Source organism: Teleopsis dalmanni, chromosome 2, assembly GCF_002237135.1.
Source record: "Teleopsis dalmanni isolate 2A chromosome 2, ASM223713v2, whole genome shotgun sequence".
NCBI lineage: Eukaryota > Metazoa > Arthropoda > Insecta > Diptera > Diopsidae > Teleopsis > Teleopsis dalmanni.
Window position 1 is genome coordinate 102,721,231 of NC_051847.1, and position 15,783 is coordinate 102,737,013.

Genomic DNA, 15,783 nt, shown 5'->3' on the forward strand with positions numbered 1-15,783 from the left:
TGCTTTCTCTCACACAAAACGACAATATGACAATTTGCCTCAATAAAAAACCACTGAAAAACGAAATCAAAAATTTAAATATCAAAAAAGCCCCAGGCTACGACCTAATGACAGCAAAAATGTTGAAAGAGATCCCACAAATCAACAAAGACCAGCTACTTTTCATTTATAACGCTATTCTAAGGACTGCATATTTTCCAAACGACTGGAAGCTATCCAAAATTCACCAAGCCAGGAAAGGACTCCGCTCAAGTCACCTCATATCGATCCATAAGTCTACTCCCAATTATCTCAAAATTATTCAAAAAAATTTTTATAAAACAGCTGATGCCCTACATTTAAATAAAAAAAGAATAATACCTAACCACCAATTTGGATTTAGAGAAAAGCACAACACAATAGAACAAGTACACCGCATAGTAAGAATAATTAAGGAAACGTTTGAGAAGAAGCAGTATTGTTCAGGCGACTTTCTAGACATAACCCAAGCTTTTAACAAAGTTTGATACGAAGGATTGTTTTGGAAACTTGAGAAACATTTATCATACAATATATCCTCAGTTATCAAAAACTACCTCTCAAATAGAGGATTTGTTGTAAAACAAAACTCGTTTGTCTCCGATGCCTTCTCCATTATGGCCGATGTACCCCAAGGTAGTGTACTGGGCCCCTTGTTGTACCTGATTTTCACAGCAGACATGCCAACCAGTGACTGTACAACAACATCAACATTTGCGGACGACACTACCATTTTCAGCCATAGTGACGACCAGCCATATTATTTTACGCGCAACGTGAGGGTTTTACATTTGTGTGTCATTTCCGTTTTTTCTGTCTCCCCTGCTTCGTATCAACTGTCATTCACCTTTCATGCTGCCTCGCAGGGCTGCATTCAGCTCAATATTACTCAGAGTTTCTTTTTTACTATGACATTCCGCCCTCCCGTGAATCTTCGCAAGATTCACTAATCTGACAAGCGGCTAGCTTGGTGACTGGACGAGTTAGGATACCATTCTTGGTCTGTACGCGGGCTGATCTAACCTGACCGGTCTTAGAAGGAAACACTTCAACAATTTGACCCTTGAGCCATTGACCTCTTGGTAGCAGATTGTCACAAACGATCACAAAACCCCCAACCCTGAGCGGCACCACCTCCTTACACCATTTAGGGCGTCGAAAAAGTTGAGGCAAGAGCTCAGTAGTCCACTGTTTCCACAAACGGCTGTTTATATCTTGGAGAATATGCCACTGTTTACCGAGGCTGATAGGTATGGCATCATTATAGCGTGTCTGTGTACTATTGACACAGCCTAATAAGAAATGATTTGGTGTGAGTGACTCCTGCTCGCTGTGCGTCAAAGGAATGTCTGTAAGCGGTCGGCTGTTAATAATGTTTTCAGCTTTAATTAGTGCTGCCCTTAACCCCTCCACCTTCGGTGCTTCTTCTCTGATTGACTTGAATAATAGACGTTTAATCATTCTTATAAGGCGCTCCCAGCAACCACCTGCATTGGGATTCTGTGGACAATTGAATATCCATTCAATTCCAAGTTGAGTGGCTTCCTCACGTATATCATTAACATCAAGAAACTTTTTATCAGCACATAATTCCCTTTGTGCCCCAATAAAGTTGGTGCCATTGTCATTACGCATTCTGACTGGCGTACCACGACGGTTAATAAAACTGCGGAAACATACTAGGAACGCATCAGTTGATAAGCTATCGACGATGTCTATATGCACAGCATGTACTGTTAAGCATGTGAATGTGACAGCCCAGCGCTTCTCACGGCGACGACCAATAGTAACATGTAATGATCCAAACAGGTCAACACCTCTGTATGAGAACGGTCGTACATACGGCATTATACGGTCGATTGGGAGCTGACCCATTAACGGTGGCGCTGGCTTGGCGGCTTCAAGGTGGCATTCCATACAATTGCGTTGGACTGATTTCAAAAGTGGCTTGGCACCAATTATCCAGAACTTTTGGCGTACAGCGTTGATAATGGTAGCTTGATTTTGATGTTTGTAGGCAACATGATAGTGTTTCATTATTAGTTCGGAGACGACATGGCGTTTCGGCAATATAATAGGGCGTCGAGCTTCAAGAGGCAGATATATGGCTTCATCCAGGCGACCACTGGCAGGAATAATTTCTTCGTTGTCTACGTATGGCGTTAATTTGTATAGTTTGCATTTTTTGTTAAGAGGTTGTTGAAGCTTAAGTAAACTCTTTTCCTCCGAAAAACAATCCTCCTGTACCAGTTGCATTATAAATTTTTCGGCTTCATTGATTTCACTTGGTAATAACGGTGGCAACGACTGCCAATTATTACACTCTTCTATAAATAGTGGATCTCGTTTTCTACAGAATATTTGAACAGCTCTTAGGAACCAGGCAACAGAACGTTTAAGTCTAAAAAAATAACTGAAACGGTTAAATTCTATCAATGTTTCACTGGCCTGATATTGTAGTAATATCGGTGTCGTAATCTCTTCTTCTGGCGTGTCAGTATAAAACGAAAATGTAGCATTTGGCCAGCTATTTTGTTCTTGACGTAAAAAGGTTGGCCCTTTTAACCAAATGTTGCCATTGTTTATTTTAGGCACCTCTTTGGCTCTTGTTGCAGCGTCAGAAGGGTTCATTTTAGTTGGCACCCATCTCCATTGGTCTTCTTTCGTTGAGGTCAATATTCCAGCTATACGATGCCCAACAAATGGTTTGAATCGGCGATTTCTTGAATTTACCCAACAAAGAACGGTTTTGGAATCAGTCCAAAATACTATACGGCTTATGTTTATGTCATGTCTGTCCACCACCAGCTTTGATAATCGAGTAGCCAAGACTGCAGCCTGCAGTTCCAACCTTGGCATGGATAGGAGTTTCTTAGGCGCTGTGCGAGTCTTACCACAGACAAAAACTACATCGACTGCAAATGCAACTTGACTAGCATCCATAAATACATATGTTGATTTAGACCTCTTTGGCAATGTTGAGATGCGGCGAGTAGCATCTTGGTACAAAGAAATTGCCTATTCTGGCAAATTCGTCCCACCACCGAAACCATGTTTGAGATAACGTAGGTGGTAACAAGTCGTCCCAATTTAATTTGGTTTTCCAGGTTTCTTGCAATAACACTTTGGCAATAAGTAAAAAATTCGCTAAGACGCCGTATGGATCAAATATAGCCATCACAATTCCTAAAAGTTCTCGCTTTGTTGGAACCCTTTTACCCTCGATAACTTCTTTAGCTATGCGATGAAATTTTGTTAAGAATTGAAACGAATCATTTGTTACGTTCCAATACATTCCCAAGATTTTCTCAGTTTGGATCTGCCGATTCAAACAGATGGCCTCTGCACTTTCACCTGCATTCATGACAATCTGTAGATTTAACGAATTTGATGAAAAATTACGAAGTTCAAAGCCGGCGTTTGCATTAATTTGCACCACTTGCTGACAAATTAGTAGAGCGTGCTCTTCTGAAACTGGCAACGTAATCGTCTACGTAAAAGTTCTCATTGATGGCAGATACAGGTTCCGGATATTGGCTGCGATAACTTTCGGCATTACGGTTCTTAAAAAATTCAGCGCAACAGGGCGAACATACTGCTCCGAAGATCATAGACGTCATGACATATTGTTCGATCGGTGACATTTCGCAACCGCTTCTCCATAAGAATCATTAGGCATTCTGGTCGGCTGGTCGTATTTTAACCTGAGAAAACATCTCTTTTATGTCTGCAGCAACAGCAATACGACCCTGACGTAGTTTAAAAAGTATTCCTATTAATGGTTTAGCCTTTTCTGGTCCCTTCAACAATGCTGAGTTGAGAGATTGTTTATCAGCAGTGGCGGCGACATCGAAAACAATTCTCAGTTTGTCGGGCTTATGCGGGTTCTGTACAAAAAAATGCGGCAAATACCACAACGGCTTTGTGATATCTTCAAGCTTCAACGAAGCTGCTTCACCTTTACCCAACGTTGCTGAACATTTTTACTCAAAAACGCTTCACATGTAACTATCAGATGAGGGCCTGCGCATTCAAAACACTTAACTTCTAGGTGATTTTCTTGTTCCATCTTATGGTTTTGTGCATACATAACTCGGCGCGTATAATTTTGATTAGCTGGCATTGTAATTTTAGGCATTTCGCACAAGAGAGTATAAGGCATTGTAATTTTAGGCATTTCGCACAAGAGAGGATAAGGCAATTAAACTATCAACGTTCCTTTCCGTCACTCTCTCGAACTGTTGAATCTTGTCCAACTGGGACCGTATTAGTAAATCTGGGTGGCCAAAAGGAAATGCAAGTTCTTCCATAACTGCAGGCACATTAGAGGGGTATATTAACAGTGACTGAAGGACATCCTTGGCTTCATCCATTAGGCATTTCTGTAGGCGCATTAAATTATGTCTGTTGGTATACTTAAACGTTTTGGTGGTGTCCTCAAAAGTAGCACGAAAAAGTGACCACTGTTCGGCGTTACCGTTGAATTTTGGCAAATCATAAAGTCGGATGCCTTCGCCTCCTGAACATACGACTTCAGCAGTGCACCGTTCGTCTTCACCTTGATCTATCTTACTTATTTCATCTTTCTTTTCTTGCGTTACCGACTTATCGTTGGCAAGTTGTCCACGCAAATTACTTATGTCTTCCCGATTCGAAACTGTTTCAGCTCGAACTGCATTCACTGTTTGTTGTAGAGCTTGTATGGCTTTTAACACATCTTGCATTGATGTCTGATCTTGACATCTTGACGACACTGGAGTCTCACATGACGATTTATTATTTCTGCGACCCATCATTAATTTACTCACTTTGCCTTTTTCCGCAAATGTAATCGGTTATGTAAATACCGAAAAATATTTTATTGACAAATAATTTTATTATATTCGTTACAATCACTTCGTTATTCATTTATTTTATATTATATTACGCGCAACGTGAGGGTTTTACATTTGTGTGTCATTTCCGTTTTTTCTGTCTCCCCTGCTTCGTATCAACTGTCATTCACCTTTCATGCTGCCTCGTAGGGCTGCATTCAGCTCAATATTACTCAGAGTTGCTTTTTTACTGTTACAGGCTGATAAACAAAACTTCTAAACTTAATCTCACCCATAAAGTGCAACTTTACAATACAATGATAAAACCCATATGGACCTAAGGAATTGAACTCTGGAGCTCTGCTTCTCCATCAAACATTGAAAAACTCGAAAGAACTCAATCAAAAATCCTTCAGTAATGTAGGTATATTTTATATACCTCCTGGTATATAAAAAACGCGAATATTCATAGAGATCTTCGAATTAACACAGTCACAGATGAAATTGACAGCAACACATAAAAGTACAAAATCAAACTCAGGAACTACCAAAACCCACTTGCAAACAAACTTATCCAAAACACTGGAACCTAGCGACTCAAAAGAAATTATACAAACCCGACTATTCAAGAATAATGCCCGACATGAAAATGAAATTTGACGAAGCTGTGTTACACTGTATGAAATAAGAATTGAATGAAAAAGTTCTGTGGGACATTTTCGAATTTTCGGATGTGAGTGGCTATTAAGAGTAGAGTCCACTTCGAGGAAAATTCACTCTTAAGGAAGCTATCCTAAGACTTACTTTTCGGGCAAACAAGCTGGTCGTGAGTGGAATAAAAAGTAACGAAAATTCTACTCAAAATTCGGCTTAAACGTTGTGATTGAGACAATTGCGTTTACATAAAGAAGCAAGGGGAATACGTGAAGATAGTTGGGCTCTACGTAGACGATATGTTATTGGCGTGTTCAGAAAGAAAGGTATGCAAGATACTATAACTGGGTTGAATAAATATGTTTTCTATTTAGATATGCAATTTAAAAAAAATGATGCTACAGATGCAATTCTCATACATCAAAACAAGTAAGTCGAGGAATTGCAGAAGAAATGGAACATGACTGACTGTACAGCTGCATCAACTCCGTTAGCCAACGGAACTGGTTTAGAGAAACACTCTGGCGATATAATGAGGCAATTGGAGAAACTACCAAATTAATAGAAGAACTAAAGTATCTGGCAAATATATCGAGGCCGGACATTATAACAAAGCTGTCGTAGTTTAATTGTTAGTCGCATAGAAACCATTTTGTGGCTTTTTCTGCTCGTACCATTTATATCGTGGGTAAATGTTTCCCGGACTATATTAAATTCGTTCCTAGTATCAATAAATGCCAAAGGCGAGGCGTCGAATGGTTCAGAGTGTTCACTGAACACCTTAACAAAGCTTCCTTTTTAGATTTTTTTTTATTAGGTAAATAATCTCGCTATATTGCTACTTAACATTTTTTATAATAGCTTTTCCAAACAGATTAACATAAACACAAAACGTAGAATACAAACAAAATCACACATGTGTTAGTTACACCCAACATTACTTACAATTAATAAAAGAGAAAACACATTCCTCTTAAAATATACTAAAGTTCAAAATTAAAACTGCACCGCGTTGCTTACAAAGCATGCAAATGAAATAACATTCACATTGGGACTATGTTCAGTATTGAATAAACACAAAACATACAAACAAATATAAAAATAAAAGAGAAAACAAGCCCCGCAAAATATGTACGTAAAATAATCATATGTTAACTCTTAAATTAATGTGTGCAAGCAGTTCAATAAAAAAAGTAAACCTCCAATGTTATGCAAAGTAAATACAAAAGAGAAAAGAAATGACTGACCGAAAATCGCTTTACATTTGACGAGAGGATCATTCCACTAAACTGAACCAAAAGTTTATACAAAGCGTGCAAATACAATCAAAGTCACGGTTACTGTTTTATATGGGGAAATGGTTCAGTATAAAAACTGAACCGGGTATTGTAAATACAAAGTAAAAGAGTAAATTAATGCATGAGAGTTTCTTACTCTTATATAGAGGTTGGAAATAAATCAATAACAAAGTCATTATTGCAATTTAATACTAGCAAATGGTAAAAGTAAAGAAAAAAATTAAAGAAATTTGAAGTGAAAAATAATATTTAGAAATGAATTAATGTGTGATTAAAGATTTGATTCAAATATCTTTTTTTTAACGATCTTCTGAAAAAAAGATTTTAATTCATAAAATGAATAAACCAACTCCAGATATGAAGAATTTGATACCTGTTGTAAAAATGTCGAAATCTATGGTAAGTCGTCGTTTTCCTACAGCTATAGCTTTATGGTAAATAAAAACCAGTGGATCACAGGCTGCGAACATTTAAATAAATTGTTTTATTGGTCTTGTACGCTATTTGCTTGTGGAAAGGACAAAACTTAGAAGTAGGGGGAATACGTTATAGTTGGAATTCTGTTTTGATTAAATTGTGAACACCTTGCCAAAAAGCTGACGCCTCGCTACTGATAAATGCAATGGCTTCCTTACCACCAATCATTATTTGCTTAAGATTTTAATATCGAAAGCTGATGATTTTCCGCAATTTTGCCACTCATTTTTAGGGTGCACCTTATTGCAGTCTACACAACATAGACGTTTTAGTGGTTTTGTACAATCTGTCGACACATGGCCTGACTCACCACAATTGTAGCACATAATAGTCTTTGCATTATTGAACAATTTTAGATTTTGTCCACTTTCATTCGCACCGCGAAAACAATTATCGTTTATATTCGTTTTATAACAAGATTTTGTAGAAAGCTCTAACAAGCATTTCTCTACCCGTTTTATTGGAGCAATCGTCATTTGTAGTTCTCGATGTTTTAATCTCTCTCGAACGTATTTTGTGATAGCAATTTCACTAAGAAATAAATTTCTTTTTATCTTCGAGTATTTCCGCTTCATAATACTAGCAACCGAACTCGGTGACAAGCTCATTTGAATATTCCTTCCAGGTGACATGCATTCTTGGTGATACGTCCAGCCACATACGCGCTACACTCTTTAAACGGCTATACACTGCATGAAGCACAATTTTTCTGGCTACGCATATACAGACATAACAGCTTTAACACAATAAATTACGAAGCCCTAATAGAATCTTCATTCGTTTGGTCGAGTTCGGGCAAGACTTCCACGTTTTCTCGTATAGATGCACGTTACGGTCTATATTAGGCATATCTGAAATACTGTCTCGAAGTCTTTCCGGTGCATTTCGAACAAAATTACAACAGCTTATTGGTGCCACTGGCGTTTGCATATATTCCTGCTGACCGTTTTGATTGTCTTTAACGTTTTTTTGGCTAATGGCTACTTGTTGAACCATTTCCCACAGTTCGCTAATTTGTTTTCGCAGTTCTACGTTTTTACCTCGCAATTCCTCATTAGAACGTTGTAGCGCCTCATTATCGGTTGTAAACTGCAACACCATGTCGCTTGTTTTTGCTGCAGGTAGCTGGCAGCTCTTGTTGTTGTAATAAATCCTTCAACTGCTGCTACGTAAGTAATTGTGTATGATTGTGATCGTTTTTACTTTCTTGCATCAAATACTCACACTTTCCGTTTAATCACTCCGCTTTGAGGGCATATATTCAATCCCACTTCTGAACTCTTAATTTAATTTTAATTTTTATGTTTTAATTTAATTTTTATTTACACAGTTTTTTAATTAAAAATATGTTACAATAGGGAACCACGCAACGCAACTGACGCCCACCATTGTTTTTCCGCCAATACATGTTGGTTTAATTTTAAAGGTGACCAGTTGTGAGTTTTTGTTGTTGGTTTACATTACAAAGCCACTTGGTTTAACATGAATATCGCCAGATGGCGCTGTTGTCTTCAATACATACTATAGACGTCAAAATCTGCGACTATATGCAATCAGTTGTCGCTCGAGAGCACTATCGCTGCGTCGTATGTACTGCTGTATTTTTTGTAAAACTTGTGTAAAGTTTAATTTATTTTACATTTAATAATATAAAATACGATAATTAAATTTAAAAAGATAATTTTAGAACCAGTGGCTATTTGTCTGTACTAAAGGGTCGTTTAATTCGTCCAGTTTGACCATTAGCTGTAGGAGTGCAAAATGTATTAATAATATATTCATGACAATAGTTTTTAGGCTCCTTTAGAGTAAATGCCGTGCCTCGCTCATTATAATTCAACTTGGTATTCCTAAATAACTGCTGACTTTATTAAAAATATCTCAAACATACATAGTCAATGTGTATCATTTTAAATGGTATTGGCCTATACCGTTATGATATTCACCTTCTTGTTTACATCTTTGATGTTTGTACTATGGTACATTCTATAAAAGTGTTGATAAACTCTTTCACAAATTCACGCATACGTCGAAACCATACATATGACCTTAATCATTCAAGTGTCTTGTCTATGCTCATATATCCCGCTCGATCATGGTAATCTTTTACAACTCTGTAACATAGCGCATGTAAAACTACTCAAAGGAACTTTTACTATACGAAAGTGTGCTGCACTACATATTAATTGGTTTCCTTATTTCCGCGAGTATATATACCGTTGACTATTTCGCGGATGGTGGCATCTTGAATCTTCATACTTAACAACTATTTTTATTCATTTTATGTTGTTTTTGATACTCTTAACTCTGCAATATTTACGTTGGCAGCTTCTTCATTTGGTACATGGCTTAGACAGTCTACGTATTGCATTTTTCTAACCAGGCGATCGCCAATCTCAATGATATAGTCTTGAATGTGCAACCATCATCGCGCTATACGTAGTATTAATTCCTTCTTTGCATTGTTGTACGTATTGAGTTACAATCCGTTTCTACTTTTACTTTCTTAAATATGATACTCCAATCTATCCAAAGTCTAAACTTCTGAGAAGGTTTCTAACTTGTATCTACGAAATTTCTTTTTATCAGGTCTAGTTACTCTATTGGTTTGCAACCTTGAATCTCGTGCTGCGTCAACACCCTGGCTAAGCTCAATGCACTAGCATCAGTACGCAATTAGTGATCCGCATTAACACAATGTTACTAGGTGAGATGTTAATTCAACCTTTAATCTTTGAAACGCATTTTCTCTAGATCTGTCAACAGGAAATTTTCATTCTTTCACAACAGTCGTCGTAACGGTTCTGTGATGAAGACATAACACGGATTGAAATTTCTAAAGTAGCCACTAATTTCTGAAAACCTTCGAACTTCACAAACATTCTTAATGATGGAAATGTTGAAATAATTTCAGTTTTAATCTTTTCCCGACGTATACCATCTGGCATTAATTCATGACCCAGAAACGTTATGGTTTGTTTTAAAAACTCACTTTTATTTACGTTTAACGTAAGCCCCATATCTTGTAGTACGAAAAAGACACGTTTCAATTTATCAAGCATCTTTTCTACTAAATTGAAGCTTGTAAATATTATAATTATGACTTTTTAAGGCAGAAACAAAACCACTACGTCATTTATAAAGTAGAGCTAAAAGGCCTTTCCCAATATAAAAGTTGTCAATAAGTGTGCCAATAATTTTGCTCCGTACTTTTTTTGATTTTTTTATTTTAAGAAATTAAATATAAAAGGTAATATAATGAATTAAAATGAATTTAGTTGCAAATTGTATGCATTTTATATACAATAATTTTTGTTAATTAAAAATCGCTGTATTAACGGGGTAAGAACAGTGATAATGTTCAACATGCTTGCTGTACCAATAATTAAGTTCGTCACTGCGTGTATACGAGTATTTCAACCAATGCCCATAACTTCATGTACTCAACCACTAGCCGCAAAAGATTTAATTTTCTTTTACTGTTACATACACACAGTAGAAAAAGTCTGCGTCCACCCACAAAATTTTTCTTACATTTCACATAACTTATTTAATTTTTACTGAAATTGATTCTGGTTTTCGAATTTATTTTAAACAAAAAAATTTAAACATAACTATATGCAAACGCAACAATTTTCGAAGCGGAAAAAGTCTGCGGTCACTTCTTAATATTTAAATTAAAACAATTAATATTCATAGAAATTTACATTTTAATAGCCTGTGGGATAACCTCTGCGTTTAGTAACCTCTTTTAGATGTCTTTGCATAGACTCAATCAGTGTCCTGTGCGTTTATTTTTAGCCATTCTTCCTTGATGACTTTTCTTGACATATCCTTGCTGGAAATCGTGTGCTGGTGAATCTTATTTTCCAAATAAGCTCATAAATGTTTGAGATGGTAGTATTTGAAGTTGCCTGGGAACATCGAAAAGCAGCCAATCCCGTACGATCGTTGTTGTATGCTTAGAGTCGCTGTCCTGCTGAAACAAAAAGGTTGTCTCAAGCCCTAACATTCTACCATTTTATTTGAAACTTGTTTTTAGTATACTTAGTTTCCCATATTTATCCATTCTTCTTGTATAAAATCAAGTTTACCAGCACCATTACTTGCTATACACCCCCAAACCATTATGGCTCCACCACCATGTTTCACCATTGAAACTAAGTTTTGTTTATCATAGGCTGTACATAATTAGTTTGAAGGCTGTTACTCTTGGATTTACTTTCACCTGGTTGATCATGCAACGTCTTTCCCTAACAGAATTGAGAGGCGACCAGTACGAGGTTTAGAAAAGTAAATACTCGTCTCCTTGAAGTTATTTATAACTCCAATATTTATAAAACCAATATCTTTAGCAATTTTTTGTTGGCTTACGTCATTGTTCCAAAATTTGATAATTTGAGTTATCAAAAAAAATCGTAAGACCAGGATCCATCCGTAATAATTAACGACAACAGGGCCTTAAAAAAACCTTTATATCATATATCATATAATAAATCATATTCTTATATTTACCCCATTAAATATGCTATAACTAATTGATTTTTAATTCTTTTATTGGTAAATCTAAATTTTCTTTCACTTTTTGTAGATTCTTGTATTGATACCTTACTTGCTTGCCAACATTTCCTACATAAAGAAATTCTGATACACAGAAAACACATATAACAGAGAATATATTAATGCCATCAAACGCGGTTAAAAATGTACTTAATTTACTATTTTTTAGCTTATTTTTTATTATAATCGTAATTTGTAAACAGTTTCCCAACGATACTTTAATATTTAAAAAGACTTTACTAGTGCAAGATCTGTATGATCTTAACGTCTAAAACTTTGAACGCACCTTTTGTATTAGTTACAGGGACCTACTTGTTGCACCCAATGAATAATCTGTAAAAGTTGCAATGTTTGAAAAACTAAAAATAACGTTTTAAAAGTAAAAAATAATTTTTACTGCATAGTTCGTGTAATTATACATATATATCACAAGAAAAACTCTAATATATAAAACATTTAAATTTTGATTAAAACAAGCATTCAAAATATATTCCATCATATTGAGTGTATACCTACTCCCAGCTTGGCTATATTATTAAATTTGTACATATATTAATTTAGCAAAAGAAATACCATTGTAGTTCTTACTCCAAAGGTTTACTTTCAATAGAATCTCGAAAATACTAATGATGATGACTGAATGTTATAATTAATGGAAGAAGTGTACCAAAAATCATTAAAACTAATTCACCGTACCGAATGCCATACGAAGACTGACGTTTTTCCAGATAATCAACTTCTGTTTTTGTTGTTTGTTGTTCTAATACACGATATTCATATTGGCTATGTTGATGTTGATGCATATTTTGATGCGTTAATTCAGGAAGAACATGAACAGTTGCAACATATAAAAATGTTCCACCAGAAAATAACATTGCTATACCAGTAGCATTAACTGAATTAAGTGTTTCTTTTTGTTCTTGCCCAATACCAAAATAAGTAAGAAGGGTAAACAATGGCGCTGATACAGAAAAAATTAATAGATGTCTTCGTATCCGCTGACGCTCCACTTTTTCGTGTAACAAAAATGTTACAAGTCCAAACGCTGCAGGTGCCTTATGCAACATTATAGCTATAAAAACTATGATTTCTACATCCTTCTGACTTGTAGTAGCAGCTGCACCCAGTGCAACACCATCGGCTGTAAATATAAAATACATTATCCAATTACCAAGTCTCTAAGAAACAAGTTCCAAAATAGAAAGCCTTTGTCAAATTTTTTCACCTGCTGCATGAACAACCAAGCCTAAGGTGGCAGTTATATTTTGTTCATTGGAACTGCTTTTTCGTTGAGATATTTGATCCACTAACATCATAAAAACAAATCCCAACACTAAGGATAAACCAATAGTTTTTGTATGATCCGTTAACAGCGTGTGTTTAACAAGGGATGGCGTCGTCGTAGGTGATTCATCGTCTGAATTAATATACAACGATCGAATACCTTCTGGTATAATGACCGTTAACGCTGTTCCGACAAGCAATCCAGCACCAAGAGCAGTCACAAATTTGAGTTTTTCCTGAAATAAGCCATAAACAATGCATACAAATACATATAAATTAACTTGGCTACACACCTCGCTCAATTTCATGATTAAAGGAATACTTCCAGCCAAATACGACCCTACTAACATTACAACTACTAGCAATATAAGAACTAACGTTTCCTCTACCATGTTTGTTCGATTTGTTTATTGATGAAATCAAGTGACTTATATTTGCCACGTCTTCTTTTAAGATTCAGAGTAAAATTTTCAGTGAGTTTTACTATCATAAACATAACTATTTATATTACAAGTATTTATGCAGTTGTCATACGGATGGCAATTCAAAGCAAAATATTAAATTTTAATCAATTAAACAAAAATTTTACAATTTAGCCTCGAATCAAACATAAACCTACCGCAGCACTATAAAAAACACCAATTTTAATGCAGGCCTTACACCGTCATCCTAAACTCCTAAACTAGAGACTATACGCTCAAGTAGTTCGAAAAAAGTTGTGATACACTCACACTTGTTTATCAATGCATTTATACAGTTTTGAAAGAGTTTAAATGAGGAAAGTAATTTGGGTTTCCTTTTAATATATATTGCAAAAACACAATATACACAAGAAATTTAATTTTTAAAAAGATTTCACAAACTCAACATTGTTGAGAATCGAAAAATTATTTGTTTGTGTTTATATATAAAATTTATTATTAGGTATTTATTTACATATATTGAAATATGACAACATTCATTAGATTATTATACTAATAATAATTGCATATATGAATGTATAAATAAAACATAATTTTATTTTTTAAAAACTTTACTGTGCTATTAATATTTAATTTATTGATGTACGAAAACACAACTCAAACTTTTTATTTTATTTTTTGGTGAAAATTATTTATTTTTTTCAGAATAATTTTTTTGTCAGATTTTTTAAAAATCGCTAATATATATTTGGTAACAAATTTAAATACTATGCCCATAGTTAATCAAGTACTATGTCTGCGATAGTAGGAGATAATGGAATTCCCATAGGCATACCAAACACTTAATGATCATCAAAAATGAATGAGATAATTATTGTCTTTTAGACAAAAGTGAAGTATTTTCGAAAATTTAATCTTGGAGATGTTGGTTGAATTTTTAATATTATTCCATTTTTCTAAAATGACAGTTTCGTTATATTGCAAATAATTCACTTGAATTTTTTATATTATAATCTCACGATATTAGTGGTTTAACAATTTCTTTTCCAACATATTTTGACACTTTGTAACAAGTAACCATTGTGGAATCCGCTATTAGTCTGAGAGGTACATTAAAGTTATGAATTTTGGATAATCAATATAATCTAGGAGGTTTAGTTGTACTACATAGCAGTTGTTTTTTCTGTTGTATTGTTATTAGTTTCTGTTTGTAAAGATCTGTTACTATATTGTTATTAGTAGTTATCAATTAGTTGGATCTATGCGTAATGTTTTATATGTGATTTTGTCATATAGTAATGATGTCATTTTATTCATATACTCCTGTTTGTACATCACAACGGTTTTTTGACCTTTATCCGATTCCATGATAAGAATATACTTTTTGTGTTTATTTAATATTTTTTGAGTGTCATCATATGTGTTGTTATGTAAAGTACTCTTTATACAATACATATTAATTGCCTGGTAACTCTGGCCTTAAGTCAGAGAACTGTCATTTTTTCTGTATTCCTTTTTATTCATTATTATATTAAATAAAGTGAAGCAAAAAACTTGTCGAAATCATCGGATCGTGTGTATAATGTTTTGCTCAAATATATAATAATATGTTTTAAGAATAAATTTTTCTCTATTGTTATTTTTTGTTGAAGATTGAAGCTAATAAAATTGTAAGCTGTTTTAGTTCTAGTAATTTCCTTTAACTATTAATATTTTGAATACCTTTTTCTTTGTCCGCTATGAAATGTGGTTTCGAGACCCCAACGAAACGTCTGATGAAAAAAATGAAATAAATTAATATTTATTTGCATTCCTGTCAAAGGAAAGTAGCCTGAACAACAATTATTATAAGTAAATAAATTATTACTAACTATTATATAAACAAAAATTATATTAAATTTATATTTTAAATTGACTGTTTAAACTTGGGTTTGAATAAACACTTTATTCAACAGCATTTATTTAATACGATTGACAAACTTCTACTGCTCAAATGCAATAGAGGAATTTATTTACTGCTGATAGAAAAACTTTTATCGGTTTGCAGTTCATAATTCCAAAATTCGTTTTTACCTATCAGCAATAGAAATTTGTCTACTGTCTATCAGTAATAGACAACTCATAATAGGCACTATTGGATTTTCATACATTAATTATTGATGCTGTTGTGGTTGTTGCAGTAATTGTTTTTGTTGCTGTATTTGTTGTAGCTGTTCGCGTAGTAGTTTTTGCATTAGCTGCTGTTCTTACTACTGT

The 15,783-nt window shown here is 34.6% G+C and overlaps 2 protein-coding genes across 2 annotated transcripts; both read right to left on the reverse strand.

The window, feature by feature from the left end:
- Window positions 1-924: 924 nt before the first annotated feature.
- LOC119675231 lies at window positions 925-2,961 on the reverse strand. Its single transcript, XM_038086420.1, has one exon. The coding sequence runs from the start codon at window positions 2,959-2,961 to the stop codon at window positions 925-927; it is 2,037 nt and encodes a 678-aa protein (XP_037942348.1).
- Window positions 2,962-11,994: 9,033 nt separating this feature from the next.
- LOC119680738 (zinc transporter ZIP9) lies at window positions 11,995-13,770 on the reverse strand. Its single transcript, XM_038093693.1, has 3 exons — window positions 13,399-13,770; window positions 13,047-13,341; window positions 11,995-12,962 (listed from the first exon to the last, which is right to left on the reverse strand). The coding sequence occupies exons 1-3, from the start codon at window positions 13,495-13,497 to the stop codon at window positions 12,445-12,447; spliced, it is 912 nt and encodes a 303-aa protein (XP_037949621.1). The 5' UTR covers window positions 13,498-13,770; the 3' UTR covers window positions 11,995-12,444.
- Window positions 13,771-15,783: the final 2,013 nt, after the last annotated feature.

What these genes read in the sequence shown, in the direction of transcription:
- LOC119680738 (XM_038093693.1), bottom strand. Translation starts at nt 13,497, where the DNA reads ATGGTAGAGGAAACGTTAGTTCTTATATTGCTAGTAGTTGTAATGTTA. An exon ending in TAATCATGAAATTGAGCGAG is followed by an intron (nt 13,342 to 13,398) that starts GTGTGTAGCCAA and finishes GGCTTATTTCAG; the next exon opens with GAAAAACTCAAATTTGTGAC. An exon ending in CTTGGTTGTTCATGCAGCAG is followed by an intron (nt 12,963 to 13,046) that starts GTGAAAAAATTT and finishes TTATATTTACAG; the next exon opens with CCGATGGTGTTGCACTGGGT.
- LOC119675231 (XM_038086420.1), bottom strand. Translation starts at nt 2,961, where the DNA reads ATGGATGCTAGTCAAGTTGCATTTGCAGTCGATGTAGTTTTTGTCTGT.